Below are 23,322 nucleotides of genomic sequence, written 5' to 3'. Positions count from 1 at the left end.
TATGTTTCTGGCAGTCAGTGTGAACAATGTTCCTCAACAAAACAATAATCCAAAAGCGTCAATATTTCTTCAGTCTTTCTTAGTTATGGTACAGCTTTTGCATACATATTGCTGCTGTTACTGTAGATAGGTTACATTAAGTCCACTATGACTCATAATGACCTTGTGAATGATAGATATGAGTTCTGTACGTTCTCATTATGTCTGTTACAGTAGAACCTACAGTTACAGTCACTATGTCAGCCTGTCTCCTTGAGGGTGTTCTCCTCCTCCATTGACTCTTCACTTTTTTTTTTTTCAAATTTTCAAACAAGTTTTATTCCCATATAATTCCGACATTGCCTTTTTTTTGTTTAATGTACACAAGGGAACATGATTCTTTTATAATAAAACAATAACTTAGGCCCTGTCTTGACTACATGGAAAGTGTAACGTCATTGCTGTTGGGCAGAGGCCGCTGGGGGCCCAGCCAGGACAGGGACAGGCCGCAGCCAGCCTTCCCTCCTCTGGTCTCCTGGTCAGCACGCCTGGTCTCTGGCACACGCACACACACATGCCTCAGCCTGTCCCCTCCCACTAGGAGCTTGTACCTGCCAAGCAATAGGGGTGATGCTCCTGATCCGTAACCATGGGGAGGGACCCTGAACCTACTGTGGTGACATCTGGGCCTGGCCCTGACCCCTGGAACTTCCCTGGCTGCCGGGGGGCGGGGGGGAGGCTCTGAGCGGTGACACAGAGGCGGGGGTGTGTGATGCTTCTGTGACCACTGCCTTCCCCAGCGAACATCCCAAAGCAGCATGGCCTTCTGCCCAGGAGGGGCGACTGCACAGCTGTGCTCTGGTCTGGGGACTGTGACACTGGGGGATGATGTCCTATACCAAGGCCTGGCCCCTCATAACAACATGCCCAAAGTATGTGGGACAACATTTTGCTATCCTTCTCTCTAAGGAGCACTCTGGCTACATATTAGACAAGTTAAAATATAATGGTTTAGGGCAGGGACATCTTAGACTTCAAGGTGGAATCTTTGCCTTTTAATATTCTGTTGGTCTTTGTTTTATGTGCCGTTGAGTCACCCGTCACTCATAGAAACCCTATGTACAACGGCTCTGAACTCTACCCTATCTCGAGTCAGTCTAGCGTACTCCAACATACCTATTCTCATTTTCCCAGTTTTCATGTCAATCCATCTCATGTACAGTATTCAGATCCTGTGCTGTCCCTCCACCCTGCCAAACATGACATCCTTTTCCAAGGACTGGACCTTCCTGACCACGTGCCTGACGTTTTTGAAATGGAGCTTCCAAATCCCTGCCTCCAAGGAGAAATTCTCTCCAAGACAGCCCTCCTGTGGTGATCCATGATATGTTCAAGACTCTTCTCTAGCACCACAACTCAAAGACATCAATAATTTTTCTGTCAGCCTTTATCACTGTCCAGCTCTCTGATGCATACCACGTAATTTCAAAGACTATCATGTGGACAGGTGCACCTTAGTCTCTAGACTGATATCATTGCTCTGCAACACTCTAGAGAGGTCTCTGACAGCAGATTTCCTCAATGCAATTTGTTTTTGTTTTTTTTTTTATTTCCTGACTGCTGGTGGCAAGAGTGCTGATTATGGAGCTGAGCAAGCTGAAGTAACAACTTCAGTCTCTTTTCCCTCTATCATGGTGCTGTCAGTTGGCCCAGTGGTGAGAATCTTTGTCTTCTTCATGTTAAGCATCAATCCATATAGAAGACTACAGTCCTTGACCCTCTGCAGCACATGTTTCAGGTCCTTCTCAGTTTTGGCAAGCAAGGTTGTATCATCTGCATAATGCAGGATGTTGATGAGTCTACCTCCAATCCTAATGCCACACTCCTCCTCATAAAGTCCAGACTCTTTAATGATCTGTTCCACATATAGATTGAAAGAGTATGGAGACAGGATGAATCTTTCTTAATTTTGAACTATACAGTGGTTTCTTGCTCTGTTCTGACAACTGCCTCCTGGTCCAAATATAGGTTTCACATAAGCACAATCAAGTGTTCTGGGATTTACATTCTTCTCAAAAAGAGATCTTTTTGTACCAGTTTTTCCCAAAGCAATATATCATTTTATCGCTTTCTCTAGATACAGGTATTTCTTGTTTTAGTTTAAAAAAAACTACTTTTTGAAAAATTTCTTCCATGTGCAGCCAAGTGAAACAAAATAACGGATCATTTCAACCTTTTCTCCATTCATCAAGATGATCTGGTTTTGAGATTTATGTATTTTATATTTAAGGTGAAATCCTTACTGTGAAAACTGTACTCTCCGTATTTATCAGTTAGTGCTTGAAGTTCTCTTCAGCTATAGCAAGCAAGGTTGTGTTATATATTTATGGCAGATTATGACAATGAATCTCCCTCCTATCCTGATGCTGCATACTTCCTATAATCTAACTTCATAGATGGTTTGTTGCTCAGCGTGCAAATGGAATAATTGTTGAGCAGGGGAAGACTCTTAAAAATAAAAAAAAAAAACAACCCAAAATATCAAAAAACAAATCCAACACTGACATACACCTTTCCTGATTTTAAATTTCATATTGGCTTCTTTTGTGTTTAAATGATGGTTTTTATTCCATGTGCAGGTTCCTCTTGAATGCAGCTAAGTTTTCTGAAATTTCCACTTCTTATGACATCCATGATTTGTTAAGACTTACCTGCATCCACTTCCTAAAGAACATGGCTCTGAAAACTCTATGAACTTTGATAAATGTCAATAAGTCTATAAAATTCTATTTCTTTGATAAATGTTGATAATTCTATAAAGCCTCTCTAGGGGCTTCATGTCTTTTGTTCATAGGGTCGCTGAGTTGTGCCCAACCTGAAAGCAATAAACCACAACATACAATCAAATATCTTTTCATGATAAATACAACAGAGAATTCTATTTATAATATTTTCTACTTTCAGCTGAAACACTCTGTAATATTAGCAAAGATAACATTTGTTCTATGCCTTGTTTTAAATCTGATTTGAAATCCTGACAAGTTCTTGTTGGTAAACTATTGCAGTCATTTTTAATTCTCTTCTTAGTTTTGTTTTTTTTAAGTTCTCTTTTACTTGTGATATTATTTGACAACATATGCATTATGTTGGATTAATTTTATTTGGAAAACGCACATATATGGATATCGTCCAATAACTTGGCCAGACAGCTATCTTTCAAATATCTTGGCATAAATGAGTAAACACTCTCAAGATTCCATGCTTTTGCTAAAACATCTCAATTGGCATTTCATTAATGCCATTAATGGTTTTGTTGTCTCCATTGCCTCAAGGAAGCTTGAATTTCTACTATTTATTCTTATTATATGGTACCAGAATCATACAATATGGTACCTATGTTCATTCTATCTTGTTTTGTTGCTTCCTACATTGTTCAAAATTTGACCATAGGCTCCTTCTTCAAGCCTTGGACTTTTTTTCTTTTTTCATTCTTTCTGCTTTAGAAGTCTTAAACTTGTGCTTCCCTTTTTCTAACTCCAGGTCTTTGCATGTCCCATTATAATATTTTGCTTTACCTTCTCAATTTGCCCTTTGAAATCTCTGATTAGCTCTCTTATTTCATCATTTTTTCCCTTTTTAAAAATTTATTATTAATTTCAATGAAAATTTACAGAGACTGTGGATTTCCATTCATTCATAGTTGCACTTTTCTCCCCTCCCAACCTTCCCCTCTAGTACACTACCATCTTGGAAAAGTAAAAGAAAAATTCTTTTATTGTTTTACAATCCCTTCCCCCCGGTCTCCTCCACTGTACAGCCTTCGCTCTGGACTCCTGTCATGACAAAAATACCTAATAATTTTCCCTCTGAAACAGTTTTCTTCCTCATCTGTTTCAATGCCATATACATTATTGAACCCATCTTTCTCAGTCTCCTCCCAACCCCGAGCGAGGTCAGTCCTGCTTTACAACAGTGGCACCATGCAGTATTTGTCCTTTTGTGACTGAGATACCTCATTCAGTACAATGTCCTCCAGGGTCACCCATTTTGAATAATCTTCTTTTCTTTTTAACTACTTAATGTTCAAAAGGAAGTTTCAGAGTCGCTCCTGACATATGTTTTGGTCTTTGTTTCCCTTGACCTTTTGATTTATTTTTTCTTTTTTATGATGTGCTTGATGTTATGCTACAGCTCTTGGCATGTGGTTATTAGTGATTAATGCATTAAGTCTATCCTTACTTTTCCTCAGATTCAACTTGTACTTGGATGTGAACAATTGTGGACTATAAATATTGATATAAGTCTTTAATCTCTTCATTTTGGCATTGTTGTTGTTGCTAGATGCCCTGAATTGAATATGATTCATAGTGACCTTCTGAACAGCAGACCTGAATCCTGTCCTATCCTGTGTCATCTTCATCTCTGACACACTTGAGTCCATTGTTCCATTCACTATATGTTACTCCATCTCATTGAGGGTCGTATTCTTTCTCACTGACCCTCCATATTTCCAAGTGTGATGTCCCTTTTCAAAGAACAGCCTCTCCCAGCAACATACCTCAAACTGTGAGAGGTGAAGCTCCACCATCATTGCCTCCAAGGAGCACTCTGGTTACACTTTTTCCAAGACATACTTGTTCATTCTTTTGGCAGTCCATGGTATATTCAGTATTTTTCTCCACCACAGCTAAAAAGAATCTATTCTTCTGTAACCCTTCAGCATTGTCCAGCTTTCAGGTGTGTAGCAAGTGATTCAAAGATTATGATCTGAGTCAGGAATACCTTGGTCTTCAAACTGATATCATTGTTCTTTAATACTTTGGAGAGGTCCCTGATAATGGACTCGCCCAATGCTATACATCTTCTGATCTCTTGTCTGCTGTTACCGAGGGTGTTAATCTTTGGCATTAGTTGGTGGCATTATTTGAATAATGATCAGACTAACTGGACTTCCTTATAGGCATATGGATAAGATCCATAACTGACTACCTTATATTATATTTCAGGATAGATCTTTAAATGTCTTTCTTGACAATTAATCTGATACTATTTGTCTTCAGTTTGTCTTTCTCAGAATAATAGACTAGGTGAATATCTGAATAAAAAGAAACAATACCAATCCATTTCAACTTTTATTTCTCATTTTCCCAGATTAATAATTAGTACATTCCATCTTTGATTACGAATGGGTGTTTGCAGCTGTTTCTTTTCATTTCGGGTCATGCCATGTCACATACACACAAAAAAAGTCTCTAGCTTTATTCTACCCACAGTGTTGGGACTAACTCTACTTTGACGAGGAAGTTCTTCAAGTCATATTTTCAATGCCTTTCAACCTAAAGGATTCATGTTCTGACACTATATTAGGCAGTATTGTCTGTTGCTTCTCTTAATGTCAAGTCAGCAGTGAAGTGTTTGTAGACTAGTGTATAACTGTGTCAATGTGACTTTACTTTTTCACAATGCTGATTGAGAACCTATCCAACAGATTAGTTCATAGCTTATAAAAATATAAAACTGATCAATCTCTATTGGCCCAATAGTAAAAATATTTCATTTGCCGCATCAAACTTTGAAGATAGGAAAGGACTTTTATTATCAACATTGTGAAAGGTATTTTGAAATATGAACATTTTACTTTCTCATCTAATATTGTCTTGCAATCTCATCCAATATTTCCTTCAAACTAACACCTATGATATATCCCCTGTCAAGTACCTTTCCGTAGTCATAAGAAACAAGGGTATCTGTTCAAAAACTAAGGTAAGCTTATTCAAGCCATGGTATTCTCCCATGCATCTGGAAATTGGCCAATAAGTAAGGATGACAGAAGAATCAATGTCTTTGAAGTGTGTTGTTGAAGGAGAGTACTAAATATTCTAGACTGCCGAAAGTACAAACAGATCTGTCTTGTAGAAAGTACAGCTTTGGTGAAGAAAATCAAGGAGGACACATTGAAATATTTACTCCAAAGGACTAATGAATTGGGTAAACATCATCCTCCACAAAGTTAATACCAGAAGAACTAGATGCTCTCTGGTTACCACTTCAAACTATGGCAGTGATTTAACACTGGGATGCCAGAAAGTGGTTTTTCTTACTCTTTTAATGTAAGATACCTGATTTCTACAGAAAACAAAAGGAGATATGAACAGGAATATGGGTTACATCCAAACTAATAAACAAGAGGATGTCAGAATGACAGCTTTCATCCTACTAGCATTTTGTCAGTGCAGAAAGAATGGGAAAACCAGTGTCCTCAGATCCTGTCCTTTTACATTGATGTTTTGTATAAAATAAGCAAAAAGGGCTAAATTTTAGAGAAATTATACTCATTTTCTTGGTTATGGTGAGGGTGTACTCTTGTTAGAAACAATGCAAAGAATGCCATATGTTTACATTAAGACTTAAAGTTAGGTCCCAGGTTTCTGTGTAAAAAGATAGTAGAGTGCATTAATCCATCTGAGAATGTCGGATGATAGTGTTGAGGGAATAAAGTCTACAAATGTACCTCTGAATCATCAGGCTATCCAAAAGATTAAAGCATGCAAGTGAAATAGCTGGCCTCTACATTTTCATATGTAGGAACTAGTAAAGCGATTGAAAGAGAAACAATCCTTCAAATTGTCTTTTCCTTTGTAAGATAGGACCCAAGATTTTCCCATTCCTTATATATGTTTTTAAACACTTAAACACTTACCTACTCCTGAATTTCTAGTCATCCTCCTAATAAAGGATCCCTTAGTAAAATCAAGGGAAATACTCTTAGAAAGAAATCAGCTCATAGCTAAACAAGGAGGAAAGAAAGCCTAGAGTTAGTTTTACCTCTAGTGGATTGGTAAGTAAAGAGTTGTCCTTCCACCTCAAAGACAGGACATTCAGATTGATCAGCTGGTCTGTAGGTGAAAGATGAGCAATAACCACCCATGTGATTTATAACCTCTGCAAACCTTCTGAATGATCAGTCAGTTTTCACTTTATGCCACATAATAACAACTAGGGAAATAGGATGAAAATCACCTCTTACTTGAGATCCCACTGTCAGCCAATCTCTTGGTATCACCTAATAGTGATGGTCCATCATGTTTCAGAGGCTGTAAATCTTTATGGAAGGAGCTTGCCCATCTATTCTGATCAGCAGCTAGTATATTCAAATAGTTGACCTTCTGGCTAGCTGTAAAACATGTAGCATGCTATTACAGTCTTCCAAATCCTTCATGCCTCAAGTTCAGCTTCAAATCAAACTAGAAGAAGTCAATGGAAGTCTATTGTGAACTTCCATTTAGAAGACATCTCTAAGACAGTCATACACAGGGATTATCCCAATGGCATACAATTGGATAAGTTCATAAATTCTTCCATAAGCATGTAATTATTTTCTCTTTTTTTTCCATTGTAAGTCCCTTGATATTGCTATTTTTTTATTCAACTAAATATTCCCCTCCTTTAGGGATCTCTCTTGGCTTAGTGATAAGGAGTTGCCCTGCCAACCTGAAGGCACTTGGTTTAAATACACCAGCTATTCTGCAGGAGAAAGATGGGCAAATATCCTCCTGTGAAATTTACCATCTTTGAAAATTCACTTGAGAGTCAGCCATGAAGAAGTTTCAACTCAACCATACATAACAACTGCCCTTTTAAATCTTGTGGAGCGCGCGCGCGTGTGTGTGTGTGTGTGTATGTATGTAACTTTATTTTAGGTATTTGGACCCCTTTGCAGTCATTTGATTTGTAATAGTGTCTTGTGTGTTGTGTTTCCTAGCTCTACATACAAACTACCACACTTACAATCTCCATGAACCTAAGTGCATCTGTGGCCCTTGGGATGCTATACATGCCGAAAGTATACATCATCATTTTCCACCCTGAACTAAATGTTCAGAAACGAAAACGAAGCTTCAAGGCAGTAGTCACAGCAGCCACCATGTCATCACGGCTGTCACACAAACCCAGTGACAGACCCAACGGTGAGGCAAAGACAGAACTCTGTGAAAATGTAGACCCAAACAGTAAGTAACTCCCTTTTTCCTTGCATTTTATCCAGCCTATTTCAGGAAGCTCTAGAAAATGTATTCATTTGGCTTTTTTTTTCTTTTTTAGAAATATGACTATTCTTGTCTTATGATTGGATTGTCTTGATAAATGTCAACTTCTCTCTTCAAATTTTGACTCATTTATGCTACCATTTTCTTTTTTCTCACTGTTAGAAATAAGTCAAAAATGAGTCTGCTTTAGAAATGCAAACTCTCCTTCCTTTTATATTGAATCCTCCAAGTAATGAAATGTATTTTTATCAGGTTATAAACAGTCTTCCTAATTTCCTTTTATGGAATTAAGAATTTTAACATATAATGGAATTGTAGTAGGAATGAAATTGAGGCAGTTAAGAAATTTGGAAGCATCTTTAATATATATATATATATATATATATATATATATATATATGACTGGAGAGAATTATTATTTAATAAACAAGGGTGCTAGGAGGGAAGAAAAAAAGGCATACACGTAACATTGAATAAGCCTGCGTAGTTTTAATCTAATTAAATCAACTCAGACACTATCATAGTAGTGGTATCAGTACATGACAGTTACATCTGCCACAATACAATAGGAGAGTTTTTCCAATAAAGACTAAATCTTGTTGATGGAACAAGATTAAAATGTCATATATTGAAGAGCTAAATGGAAAACCTGAAATACCTTGGTCATATTAAAATGGCCCCTGAAAAGACCTCCAATAAAGTGGGTGGATAGATATTATTTTGTAAGAAACAAGAACAGTTTTCTCATTAGAGATGTAGAATTCCAAATTGCTAATCTGCGTAAGAATATAAGGGCATGAGTGAATATCAAGTTAAAAACATAACTTCTATGATTGTTTTCCAGTAACTCATTGGCCAGTTCAATATAAACTTAAATAGATTCAAATATATGATATTTTCTCTTTTTAATATGCAAGGGTTTTCAGATTGTCCATTGAATCATTCAAGACATGCTATTTTTCAAGTATGAATTACTGTAGCCAAAGATTTCATGCCAGGAAGTGAAATATACTGAGGTAATCCCTTTTGCTGTAAAAATAAGAGTGTTTAAAAAAAAACCAAAAACTTGGTCTTTAAAAAAAAAATAAGAGTGATCTCTTGTTTTGTATTTTTTAATGAAGAAGACAACTAGAATTGATTCTGGCATATACTGTAAAAAATTGATGGCGGTCCATCTCCATTTTGAAATAGTTAATTAAATGAACTATTTTAAAAATATAGAAATATGTAACAAAATTTAATTAATAGTACTCTGATTTAATTTTGACTTTTTGATATAAAATACTCTGGTACTGAGCTAGAGGAAGGAGAATGAATATAGAATCTCAGTTCTTATCTCTCCAAAGTAACTTACCATTGGAGGATGAGTGTAGAATCTTGATTCCTATCTTTCCAAAATAATTGATTGTCTGAGAGGGGGATTGTGATATTTAATGTGAATGACCAGAGGCTTGCAGTTGAGACAGACGTAGACTCAAATCCACTTCACTACCAACTGTGTGAATTTGGAAGAGCCACAATCTAATCATAGCTGACCCTCCAGCATGTTTTCAGAGGCCCTGCATTTTATTTATTTTAAATGAATATTGTGAAACACACGCACACAAACACACACACACACACATAATCATGTCTTAATTAATCTAGCTTTTTAATCTAGGAACTCTTTTTAGAGTTGTATCCCATAAACTCTACCTTGAAGACATTACAGTAATAGTTTTGTATTTATATTTGTACATATGCAAACATATAAAAAAGTAACTAGATACTGCATAGAATCCATAAACAGAAATTATGGTCAAAAGTCTGTAGGTAGAGGGGGGGAAAGGACCAATAGAGAGGTATTGAATTTATGTAATTAATTAAGTATATAATATCTAAATTACAAGTTTACAGACAACATTTTTACAGTTGTTAATTTTTAATTGTTAAGGTCAATTTTTGGTGAAGCTGTTTGAAATAAAACAATAGTTGTTAAAATACTAACATTAACACAAGCATCACCTACCTGTTGAAACAATTACTATGTGCAATCTCTTGTGTTTAAATTCTCCAGTTGTCACAAGAGATCTGCTGAGTTGGTGCCATTTTTTTTTAATGAAGAAACTCTGGCTTACCAAAATTAAGTGACTTAACTAAATTCATGTATCTAAAGAGCAGCAGAAGCGACACTAAAACCCGTGCTTGTTCTTCTGTGATGCCACGTTTCTTCGGGCATGAATCACATGTCATTTTATGAATACATAAATCTCTATTTGGTCCTTCACTTTGTGATACAACTTCTATTTAGAGAGTCTACTGTACATGGAATGTATAGAATCCTTCCTTAAACGGGTTATATTTTATTGCTTACTTTAAGTGTTGTCCTTAAAGAGAGGAGAGACATGAGATCAAAGAAAGCTGTCTAGGTTGAGGCCTTTGATTGCTAATTCAATTGTTTTATTACTTATGTCAATCAAAATAATGATTCAATCTGGAAATCAGTGGATGCCTTTCCTTTGAACAAGTATCACTGTGTATTATTTTGGTTCTCAATTATTTTAATAATAGTATTATTGTAACTTTAGTATTAATATTATAATGCTTATATAATAGTAGTATTATTTGGCTCTGATATCTACATAGAGCCATGAAAAATATTTCAGAAAGAAATAAAGTCAGTAGAGACTACCTTAACAATCTAAAAGATATATGTGTGTATATACCTATTACTCGTTTTATCTACCATCTCATTATCTGACATTTTGAATTTACATTAATAAAAAATCTGCTAGCTAACTCTTTATGCATTGAAACTTATGTCTGTCAGTAACTAACATGAAGTTTCAAGACAAGCATAAATTATTTTAGGTAGTTAAGTAGTGATACCATCACCAACCATTCTGTGATTTCATTTTACATTTTTCATAATGTTCATTTTTCTGTAACAACCTTACCGTGTTGATAATTGAGGAGTGGATATAAACATATGTACATGCATATAATCACACATGATTGAGTGTATATAACATATGTTTATATATGTATATGTAATAAGCACATTTACATGAATTCACTGATTTGGTGTTGTGTAGAAACGTCCTAGAACACCCTAAAGACTTAAGCTAGATACTTGCTCAGCCCTGGGAAGAGATTCATGTACCTCCAATCAGTGGGGTTTCTGATGACCCAACTCTCCAAGGAATCAGAGAAGTTGAAGGATTATTTTCACAAATTTGTTTAAGAGACTGTTTTTTAGTAATGGAAATATCATATCTTAGCTGTCCAATGTAGCAGCCACTTGAAATAAGGCAATTTAAATGAGAAAAGGTTAGATCATTTACTTCATTTGTGAATATCAACCTGTGGCTATTTTATTGTAGGACACAGTTCTAGAAAATAGTTTATCTCAACAGGAAGAATTTCATTTGAGGATAGCTCATCTGAGTCCACATTGGAAGCAACTCCCAAAATTTTATCATTGAAGCTTATTTGAGATAAGGTCTACTTAAAATAATACATCATTTGCAACATAAGTGTATGCAAACATCATTTAAAATGAACTGTTGTTGTTAAGTGTCATCAAGTTGTAGATGACTCATAGTGACCCTATGAATGAACGACCTGAACACTTGTATAACTTTCATCATTTTTCTAAGTTCATAGAGGTTCCAGAGGCTAGCCTTTTCAAAAGAGGATGCCACTCCTGCTTCCAGTGTTTAAATAGTGATAGACTTTACATTTGGAAAACTAGTCCCTAGCATTGCAAAAACTTAGGTCTAGACAGGGAAAAAGAATTAGTGAAAAACTTTGATAAATGAAAACATAAAACTATTGTGATGGTGATGTGTGTGCTGTCCGGTTGGGACTAAATCATAGCTGACCCTCCAGTGGGTTTTCAGAGGCAGTGAATCACACCAGAGGACATTGCCCAGCCTTTTCCTGCAGAGCCGCTGGTGGATTAGAACCATGTGTGTTTGGTAAGAACACTAGGCCACCAGAGCTCCCTATTCTGATGATAGGAAACATTATTATGTTGTATTTAACCTAAAATGTAGGCCTAATAATGCTCAGATTTTGTAGTTGGGTAACAGAGATGAGGTAATTATTTGCTAGATTTAATCTAAATTCTCTGGTTTTAAACAAAATCAAAGCCAATGCCTTTAAAAAAAATGCCTTTCCAATGAGAAATTATACATTCTTTTCTGAAAGAATATCTGAAAGGAATTGCAAGTCAAATGAGAGCTACAAACTTAATGTGGAATAAGAATGTCCCCTTCCTCACTACTGTTCTCCAACACTTAGTTTCGGTGTCTTCATCTTCACCATTCTGACCCATCATTGAGATTTGCTATCTGGTGTGTGCTTGTGCTCATCTAACCCCACACTGCGGCTTCATGTCTACATAATAACAAATTTACTTCTTAACTTAATATGGGCAAGCATTAAAACTGCTCTGATATTTTCTGCTTTCTCCTCAAGTTCAGTTTTCCTTTCAGATTGCTTCTCTAGATAAATTTCAGTTCTTTGAAAGACAAACTCCCTTTATATTAAGTAAATAAAAGTGAATTTCAAAATTTTAATTTATTTGTGCACTACTGACATATATTAGAATTTCACAGTTGGATCAATGCTTCTGGTTTCTGCACTCACACTGAAATACAGCAAGTTCCAAGAACACAAGGACATAATATTGAAGTTTTTATGTACATTAATAGAAGTTATGTTTTGAGGACAACAGGACAGCCCTCACCTAGTTGGAAATAGGTTTGTTGTTGTGTGCCATTGAGTGGGAATGAAATGCAGTGGGTTTTCAGAGGCAATAAATTACATTGAAGGAGATTTCCTATCCTCCCATGGAACCACTTGTAGATTTGAACTACATGCCTTTGGGATTGTAGCACATCTTCTTGACACTAGGCAGCCAGAGTTCCATTGAATACTTTTTTATGTTTTCAATATGATGCTTTCTAAGGAGAAAATATTTTCAAACTCTGACTCTTCTACCTGCATCCTTAATTTGGCACATTTCTCTTCACTTACCATTACTGACTTGGAAGTATGTTGACAGCAAACTGCTTGATTCCAGATAGACATGAGAGCTTGGTTGTGCTTGGTCCTTAGCTGATTGATGGCTGCCATCTTTGCTTTCAAGGTGGATGAATTATTAACAACAAGAAGCCACATTTTCTTTGGGACAGTCAAAGAAAGACTGGCCCTCCTTACCTGGGTGGTTTGGGACCAAGAAATGCTCTGTGAACTATCCTCTGGTGAGATGCTTTTTCTGATAGAGAATCACAGTGCATTATGCTGACAGACCCTTACCTACTTTTGTTAGTCCTACTAACATCCATTTCCTAACTCAATGTCCCATAAGTGGTGTAGACAGACACCTTACCTAGCAAGGCCAGTTAATGTTTATCTAGGCAAGTCTGTGGTACCTAGGCAGCTTAGAGTCTACCTCTTCCTTGAATGTAGGCATGTAAGAATACTATCTGAACCTGTCTTGGATAAAGCCTGGATTAGGCATACATAAAAGACAGAGTGAAGCCAATATTGGAGAATTACCTGATAAAGGAGTCACAGTTGACACCTGATTTTACCTCTAAAACCTATAAGTTTGTGTATTCTGATGTGGTTTTTTTATTACTAGTTTTCCCTTTTCATAAGGAAAATAACAAAACGTTTGCTGTTCTCAGAGAATATAGTCATTACATAAAGTAGTTGTTGTGTTAAGTGCTATTGAGACAGCCCTAACTCATACTGATTCTATGTGCAACAGAACAAAACCTTCCCTGATCTCTATGTGATCCTCAAAATCACAGGAAGTCTCAAACTGCCAATATGAGGAGGGTTTAAAAAAATCAAACAAAATACAATATATTAAAACAAAAGTCAAACCGCTAGAAAATGGATGCAGGTACTCAACCCTATACAAGTAATGATGCCTAAAAAAATCTCGGGACCACACTTCTTCACTGTGCTAATTTGTTATAAAGTTTTTGTTTGCTTTGCTTCTTCATTTGTCTGGATCCTGACATGTTCAACATGCTGCTCCTTGTTTCATCTTCTGGAATAGCCAGGATCACTGGACTAGACCAAGAAAAAGGGATGACAACAGGAAGAAAAGAATATTCTGACCAAATAGATAAATTTTCACTGAGATGGTTCCCTCAGTCACTGCAAAGCAAGCGAATAAGCCCATCAGCAATTTTTACCAGAGAGGCACCAGTACTCTCCTGTTGAGAGGTACCTGAATTGTGGTGAACTGGTATACCAAAGAATGGGAATATCTGTATTTACTCGATTGCAGCCTCTTCTCCTAAAGGGAGAAAGTAAAAAGGAATATTGTGTGCACATTTTATATATACCTGTATATTTACTTTTCCTATAGACTGTGTACCACCTGTAAGAAAGAGTGTACAAAAGTCTGTTACTTGGTACACTATCCCACCAACAGTATAGCTTTTGCCTGCTTTAAAGAAGGTAAGAAAACAATCTCATTTTTATCTGCTTGTATGTTCTTGAGAATGAAAAAATGTTTCCATAGGAACTATGCATGATAACCTGTAAATTTATCTGTGTAAAGGAATGTGCTTTCAAAGATGCTATGTTTGAAAAGTTTAGCAGCAGCAGCAGTGATTATGTGTGTGTCCTGCTTCTTTTTAGGGAGAACATGTCTGTGCATGTTTACATTTCCTACAAGGATGACTAGTTAGCAATGGAGAATGACTACCAGTCACTCTAATTCACATTCATCTTTATTATTTCAGAACTGAGAAGTAATTTTCAAATGTGTGTTTCCACATTCTGGTTGTGGGGGGGCAAAGCAGAACACCAATAAGGACAGAGGGTGATGTTTGACAAACTTAGTGAAAGTGTATGCTCTGGTTTATTTATACTAAATGCATTCAAATTAACAAACAATGGCCTGTCTTAAACAAAAGATTGTCTCACTTCCTAATTTGCAAGAAATAGACAAGTTTGCTAGTTAGGCTTATAAAATATTGAAGATTGTTTCATGATCACAAGTCTTTGTGAGGAAAACTCTGAACCAACTGCAGCCTTTACACAGAATTATGGGGTAGGATGAGAAATACCAACAGCATCTCTAAACTAACAGCTTAGGAAAAAAGAAATCTGTGACACTTGTGATGTGTGACCCAGAAATTTGAATTATCTGCCACCAAAGCATAACTGACTCACCATTGATGTTTTGTGGCTCTTGCTAAGGATTATATATGATCTAAAATATTATTTTCAATACCATCTCTCTATTTTAGCTTAAGTAGTGTTATAATAATGATACAATGGAAGAAATACTTGCATTGTTAATCATATTCAACTAGAATAAAGCAATTAACAGTCAGAAAAATAACACAGAGAACATGCACTGTTGTTATGTGCCATCAAGTCAAAAACTCATAGCAAATCTATGCACAAGTGCTCTGAACCTTGACCTATCCTGAGCCAACCTCACCATCTCTGACATACCTGTCCACATTGTCACAGTGACTGTGACAATCCATCTCATCTAGAATCTTCCTCTCCTTTGTTGACCCTCTGCTACTAAGCCTGATTACTTTCTCCAATGACTGGTCCCACTTGGTAGCATGTCCAAAGTATGTGAGATGGAACGTCACAGTCCTTGCCTCTGAGGAGATACCTGGTTTCATCCTCTCTAGGCCAGACTTGCTTGTTCTCTTGATAGTATGTTCAGTACTTTCTCCAGCTTCATAACTCAAAGGCATTGTCCATCTTCTGCCATCCTTAGTCACTGTGCAGCTCTCAGATGCATAGTGAGCAATTGAGAAGACCTATGGAGCTGTTAAAACATTGTGGTTTTGAAAAAAAGTTTCCTTTTGAGTCACTACTAAACTTTAGAGTGTGCTCATAAAGGAAATAGAAAGCTGTAGTCAAGGGATTTCAAGAAATACAAATTCAGGAGGTACATCATGGAAGGAGAAACATTTAAAAAAATATTCATACTCCTCAACAGTGTGTACTGGTCTTTCTCATCCGTCTGTTAATAACTCGGAACTTTTTGTAGATCATTTTTGTTTTCTTCCCATCATTGCTGTTGTAATACATTCTGAATACAAATAGTATCTAGCTTCCATCACCCCTTAAAATCCACTTAGCATTGTGGATTTTAGACCGGGGGGGGGGGGAAGCACTTTCAAAAAGTAATTGCATTTCCTGTTGATTTTAAGTGGATGCCACTATATTAGACTTTAAATTTGGATGCTCATAGTTACTTCATTTTTCCCACATAAACATGATCTGTCCTAGTTTTTAAATAGGCCATTCTTTTCTTCTAGTGAATATATAACTGTATTCCAGTGAGATTTCAAGGCTTTGCAGTATGAGTGCTTGTCAAAACACTGCAACTCATCACATTAATACTTTCTTTACTTGAGTCTGCCTGAGGATAAATGAGAAGGCGTTTTCCAAGGTAAAAATGATAAATTTAATCTCAGTCCATTAAAAATTATGATGATACTCCAAGTTATGTCTTTTGGTCTAACAAGGCATACAATTTACAAATGTACTAAACCAATACTTAAGTTTAAAACATTTTTTATGAAGTACTGTTTAGAAATAAACTGAAATTTTATGCTAACATCATCTTGCTTTGAGGATATTTTTGTTAGAAATTCTTCTAATTAATACTAAAGGCAACTTTATAAGTTATGCATAGTACTTTCTCTATCCACTTTAAAAAAAATTGAGAATTCTCTAATTTGCATTTATACCAAGATTTTAGTTGATTCCCATTCTTCAGGCCCGTAAGGATACTTGTAAACCTAGGAAAATAATTGAAGTAGTGGCTTATTGTGTGTATTCAAGTTCATGTGATTGTGTTCCAGGAGACAAAATGTGGTTGGTAAAACTACATATTAAAAGTGAATTCAATTTGCAGACTTCATGCCCCAACCAGACAGATCGGGAAGGGTTGAAGGAAGCAACCATAGCAAGACCTCATCTGGTTTCAAAGTGTTTGGTGTAATGTGTATAGTTACAAACATTCCTGTTATGAACACTATATTCCCAATATTGGCAAACCAGAGCGTGCTGCCTGTATCTTGCTTGCTTCTCTTCTTCTTTTTTTTTTTTAAGCTTTCTATTATGAGGAAACATATACATAGAAGAAAACAGCTGCCAGTCTAAGTTTCTACATGCACAATTCAATGACATTGGTTATATTCTTCAAGGTGAAAATCTATTCTCTTTATACTTTTCTAAAGTGCTTAAGTTACTCCGCTGAATGTTCATCAGTTATAAAACTCTGCAGGATTGTCAGTCGAATGAGATTTAGTTTTAAATACAAGTAAGCCCTGAAATCATAAATCTCTTCAGCTCAGGAAACAGGTTATTTTGTTAGAAGTTTGCTTTTTATACCACATTATAGTGTTCTGATTAAAAGAAAAATATCCAAAACCTTTATTTCTGTAAATATGGACATTTACTAGCTATAAGCCATGCTTTTACAAAGTTATATCCTTCCTAGAAAGTGCACTGGTTATAATATCATTACTTTTCCACAAATTTACTAAGTGGAAATTGTAAAAATTATAAGTTTATGTTTATTTAATTCTTAAAGTGGAAAGATTTTTTTGAAGGGTCAAACTCCAGATTTTGTATAATCTTAAAAGACTGCCTCTAACATTTGGTGTAGAATACTGGAGTCTCCTTTAAGACCTACTTTGAAAATTTTCTGTACATCATGGCAAAGATCATGCTGCCAATATTACCTTAGAAATAAATACAAGTCTTAGAGGCTTATTTCTTTTTAGCCTAAAATTCTGTGAAACAGTATCATTTATCTCATCAACATTTGATACTTCAGCATCCTTTAAAACATTGAAGTTTCCTGGACTTCCTACCTGGACTTCCTTCCTTTCCTGGACTACTTACCTCAGTTCAATTTAGATAGTGGAACCAAAGTTCTCAAGAGTAAATCTACAAGTTTCTAGCACAAAAGAGCCGCATGCACCGTGCTGCAAACTTACGAAAATAGCATAGTTTTACATCTAAGCCTTGCACAGCACCATCTAGTGGCAAAAGCACTTTTTATCTTTTACCAAGCACCTCCTTTCTGGACCAGCCCTGAATTTATCTGACAAAGGCCAAGGGGGCAGAGGTGGACATTGAGCTTAGAGCCTATGGAAGATCAAAAGTAAGCAGTCATGATTCTGGGATGTAGGGCCTTAAAGAAATTTTGTGGAGGATACCATTTATCAACTCGGATTGTATAGTAGAGCTTGCCTTCAAAGATGAAAACCTCCAGGTACCTATACAAGGAAAGACACTCAAGGCAAAGAAGACCTATGCTTAAGGAACCAGGAGTACAAAAGGAGACATTGTGTTCTTGGACCAGATAGCACTTCTGTGAGCCTGAAGTACTATGCTTTGAGGCTGTTAATGTCAGGGATTGTATCAGACTGGAACTGAATTTCCTGAGTCTCTTGTATCTCCTTTACCACATTGCCTTCAAATACAAATTTCTCCGAAAATATACTTGTAAATAAATAGAGTATAATAGTTCATGTAACAAATGTACTTTTCATGTAACAAACAAGCTCAGAGTTTAAACAAACCGAAAGAACCCTCCATTGCTGTTGAATGAATTCTGGTTCATGGAAACCCCACATGTACAGAGTATAGCAAACCACATGATTTTTCTTGACTAATATTTTATGTAAAAGACTTACCAGATCTTTATCTACAATGCCACTGGTTAGGTTCAAACTGGTAAGATTTATACTAGCAACTAACTGTAAATGGTCGTCTTCATCCAGGGACCTGAAAAACCTAGTTGTTATTGATGTTATGCATGCACCATTGCGTCAGAACTGACTCATAACTGACCCTCCAGTGTGTTTTCAGAAACAACAAATTGCAAGGGAGATTTCCCATATTTCATCCCAGAGTAATTGGTGGTTTTAAACCCTGTGTGTTTGAGGTGACAGCACAAATCCTTACCACAGAGCCACCAGAACTCCTTAACCTAGTAGATATGCACTATTTATTAAATGAATGATTATTAATTACAGAAAAAATCAGGTCTACAGTCTCAGCACATCAAATTATTTTCTTCCAGATAAAACCTCTAAATGCATCTATTTTGGCATTTGGAGTTGCAATGTTTTGACAAGCACTTGCACTGCAAAACTTTGAAATTTCATTGGAATACACACAGCTGCACTCCTTTCCGGATCCTAACCATGCAGTGTTTCCCTGCTCTGTTCTGACAACTGCTTCCTAGTTCAAGTATAGGTTTCACATGAGTACAATTAAGTGTTCTGGGATCCCAAGTCTTCTCAAGGTTATTCAACTTGTTTTGGAATGGGAATAAATATAGGTCTCTTCCAGTCAGTTGGCCAAGTAGTTGTGCTCCCGATTTCTTGGCATAACCTGGTGAGCATATTCAGGACAGCATCTGTTTGCTTGAATATGGTAATTCATATTCCATCAGTTCCTGGGGCCTTGTTTTTTGCCAATTCCTTCAGATCAGTTTAAACTTCCTCCTGTAACACCATTGTCTCATGATCACGATCATATGTTGTTTCATAAAATTTTTCTGTCACCTCCCCCTCCCCTTTGAGTGCTTAGGACCAACTTCCTCCCCTCTTCTTGGCCTCTGCTGCCTCCTAGATCCATGTACTGGTGACATCAGGGGCTTCAGAGACCTCAAGACCACTACCGGCCTCCATGTCCTCAACAATTACCTGGTAGGAGGTCCATCGAGGGATATTTGCCATCAGAAGCAGATGTGATGGTGTTTGAAACCATTTCCAGCCCCCCACCTGCCAACTTGTGTCATGCCCTACATTGGTATAATCTCATCAAGTCTTAGGAGAAGGAAAAGACCAGCCATCCAGGGATGAAGAAAGCTTTGGGCAAGTATAGTCCTGCTAATGTGGAAGACACCACAGTAAGTGGAGCTGCAGACAGTAAAGATGACGATGACATTGATCTCTGTGGATCTGAGGAGGAAAGTGAGGAAGCAAAGAAGGTAAGCGAAGAATGTCTTGCACAGTATGGATCAAAGAAAGCCAAAAAAACCTACACTGGTTTCCAGGTCTTGAATCTTACTACACATGAACCCTTGGATTGATGAAACAGACATGGCAAAACTGGAAAAGTGTGTCAGAAATATTCAGGTAGATGGCTTGGTCTGGGGCTCTTCCAGGCTAGTACCAGTGGGATATGGAATTAAGGAACTTCAAATACAGTGTGTCATTGAAGATGCTAAAATTGGCACAGATATGCCAGAAGAATGGATAACTGCTTCTGAAGACTATGTGCAATCCATGGATGTAGCTGCTCTCAACAAAATCTAAACTCTATTTACATCATCAATAAAAACTTTAAAATCAGAAAAAAAATTCTTCTATCAGCCAATTCTTACTGTTATAGTGACTGTGTACTGCTTCCATCTGCTTTTTTTAATTATTTTTATTGTTTTATATTTATTTAAATACAAAGTTCATAAAATTCATATACATTGTTTTTCACACTGAACCTTTCCCCTTTTGTTTACCCATCCCTCCCTCAACCCATCAAATTGTATGACCCCATGATTAAGCCCCATCACCCACCTTTGGATCCTCACAGTTGTCCTAAAATAAAAATAATGGTTACATACAATATTTGTCCTTACGAGGCTGAGTTAGTTCACTTAGCATAATGCTCTCCAGTCCCTCCCATATTAGGTAGTAATTTACAAAGTAATTGCTCCTGAGTGCTGCATTGTATTCCATTGTGTGAATGTACCATTATGTCTCAATCCATTCCATTGTGGTTGGGCATTTGGGTTATTTCCGTGTTCTTGTAATGGTGAATAATGCTTCTGTGAACATAGTGTACAAGTCTCTGTTCGGGCATCATGGTATATTCCAAGCAGTGGAATAGCTGGGTTGTATGGAATTTCAATGCTCAGCTTTTTGAGGAAGTGCCAAACTGCCTTCCAGAGTGGTTGTACCATTTTACAATCACACCAACAACATGTAAGAGTTGCTGTCTCACCACATCCTCTCCAACAATTGTTACTACTTGCTGCCCTGCTGAAGTTTGTCACTGCTACTGGGGTAAGATGGTATGTCATTGTGATTTTGATGTGAATCTTTCTTATTGCCAGCGATTTTGAACATTTCTTCATATGTCTCTTTGCCATCCAAATGCCCTCCTCTGTGAAAGCTCTTTCCATGTCTTTCTGCCCATTTTGTAATTGGATTATCAGTCTTTTTCTTCTACAGACCCAGGAGTATTCTGTAAATTTTGTAAGGACACCTTTGTCTGAGATGCTGTTTTTAATACCACTGCTGTGCAGTAGGTTTTGAGGTCAGGGAGTGCTCCAACTTCATTTTTGTTTCTTAGAAGTGTTTTGCTTATTCGAGGTCTCTTTCCTCTCCAAATATAATTGAAAATTTCCCTTTTGATCTCCTTGAAAAATAAATTTTGTATCTGTATTGAGACTGCATTGAACAAACACGTAGATTGGTTTAGTAGGATTATCATTTTCACAAAATTGAGTCTTCCTATCCATGAACAGGGAACATTTCTTTCCATTTATTTAAGTCTTTTATTGTGTCTCACAAAAATGTTCTGTAGTTTGCTTTGTATAGGTCTTTTGTGTTTCTGGTTAGATCCACTCCCAAGTATCTCAATTTGTGATTGGCTATTGCAAATGGTATTGCTTCGTTTCCTTCTCTGAGTTCTCTTGTTACTGTAGAGGAATTCCACTGAATTATTTTATATTGACCTTGTATCCAGCCACTCTACTAAAGTGTTCTACTAACCCTAAGAGATTTTGTTGTTGTTGTTGAGCCTTTGGAGTTTTTTGTGTACACTGTCATTTCATCTATATAACCCTCTTTTTGCCGATTAGGATGCCTTTTCTTTCCTTTTCTTGTCATGTTGCCCTAGCAGGTGCTTCCAATACAATATTGAATAGAAGTGGTAACAGTGGACATCCTTGTCTGGTCTCTGTTCACAAAGAAAATGTTTTTAGTCTTTCTCCATTGAGAATGATGTTGGCTCTTGGTTTTGAATGTATATTTTTCACTACGTTGAATTTCCTTCTATTTCAATTTTGCTGAGTGTTTTAATCAGGAAGGAGTGTTGGATTTTTTCAAATGCCTTTTCTTCATCAACTGCTAGTATCATCTGGTTCTTATTATTTGTTAATGTGGTGAATTACACTGATTGTTTTTCTTATGTTAAACCATCCTTGCATACCTCTTATGAATCTGACTTGGACATGATGAATTTTTATTTTTAACATGCTTTTGGATTCTATCGGCGAGAATTTTAAGGATTTTGTGTCTGTATTCATGAGATATATTGGTCTATAGTTTCTTTTTTTGGCAGTATCTTTACCTGTTTTGGTATTAAAGTTATGTTTTCTTCCTAGAATGTCTCTGGGTGTGTTCATTCTTTTTCTACATTTTAAAATAACTTAAGTAGAATTGGTGATATATCTTCTCTGAATGTTTGGTAGAATTCAGCTGTGAGGCCATTTGGTCCAGGATTTTTTTTTTTTTTTTTTTTTTTTTGTGGGGGAGTCTTTTTATGACCTGCTCAATTTCTTCTTTTGTGATGGGTCTGATCAAGTGTTCTACATCTAACCATTTCAATCTGGGTAGCGCATGAATTTCAGGAATTTGTTCATTTCCTCTAAGTTCTCAAATTTATCTGAGTGTTGCTTTTCATGATATTCCAATATTATAGATTTAATTTCCTCTGGCTCTAGTGTGATGTCACCTGTATCAATCATTAATTGAGTTATTTGTGTTTTCTCCGTTTTTTTTTTCCTTAAGTTTGTCAATTTTATTGACCCTTTTGAAAAACCAGCTCCTGGTCTTATTGATGGTTTTAGTTGTTTTTCTGCTTTCTATCTCATTTATTTCAGTTCTTATTCTTGCAATTTCCTTTCTTCTATATGCTGTGGTGTTAGATTATTGTTCTTTCTCTATTCTGTGAAGGTGTTGAGTTAGGTCATTTATTTTGCTTCTCTGTGAACTGCCCCCCTGAGGACTGCTGTAACTGCATCCTAGAGGTTTTGGTGTGTTGCATTTTCATTATCATTTGTTTTGAGGAACTTTTTTATTCTCTATTTCTTCTGTAACTCAGTGACGTTGTAACAGGTTGTTATTTAGCTTCCATGTTGATGGGTTTTTATAAGCTTTATCCTTTTGTGATTAATTTCTATTTTTATGGCATTGTGGTCTGAGAAGAAACTTTGTATTATTTCAATGTTGTTTCAATTTGTTGAGGCTTGCATTGTGCCCTAATTATGTGATCAATTCTGAAA

At 36.4% G+C, this 23,322-nt stretch overlaps 1 protein-coding gene across 2 annotated transcripts in view; it reads left to right on the top strand.

Moving 5' to 3' along the window:
- GRM7 (glutamate receptor, metabotropic 7) overlaps window positions 1-23,322 on the top strand; it is a 730,124-nt gene that overhangs the window by 677,964 nt on the left and 28,838 nt on the right. Inside the window, exons 9-10 of one of the 2 annotated variants that reach the window (XM_006897076.1) lie at window positions 7,742-7,988; window positions 14,398-14,489. In XM_006897076.1, the coding sequence (XP_006897138.1) occupies window positions 7,742-7,988; window positions 14,398-14,468 (318 nt within the window). In that variant the 3' untranslated portion in view covers window positions 14,469-14,489. The remainder of the gene's footprint in view (window positions 1-7,741; window positions 7,989-14,397; window positions 14,490-23,322) is intronic. The other variant, XM_006897077.1, reaches the window with a different exon arrangement.

The sequence above is a fragment of the Elephantulus edwardii genome, unplaced genomic scaffold, assembly GCF_000299155.1.
Source record: "Elephantulus edwardii isolate Elephantulus edwardi_28Jun2011 unplaced genomic scaffold, EleEdw1.0 scaffold00200, whole genome shotgun sequence".
Lineage (NCBI taxonomy): Eukaryota > Metazoa > Chordata > Mammalia > Macroscelidea > Macroscelididae > Elephantulus > Elephantulus edwardii.
This window is presented reverse-complemented; position numbering and strand designations above follow the sequence as displayed.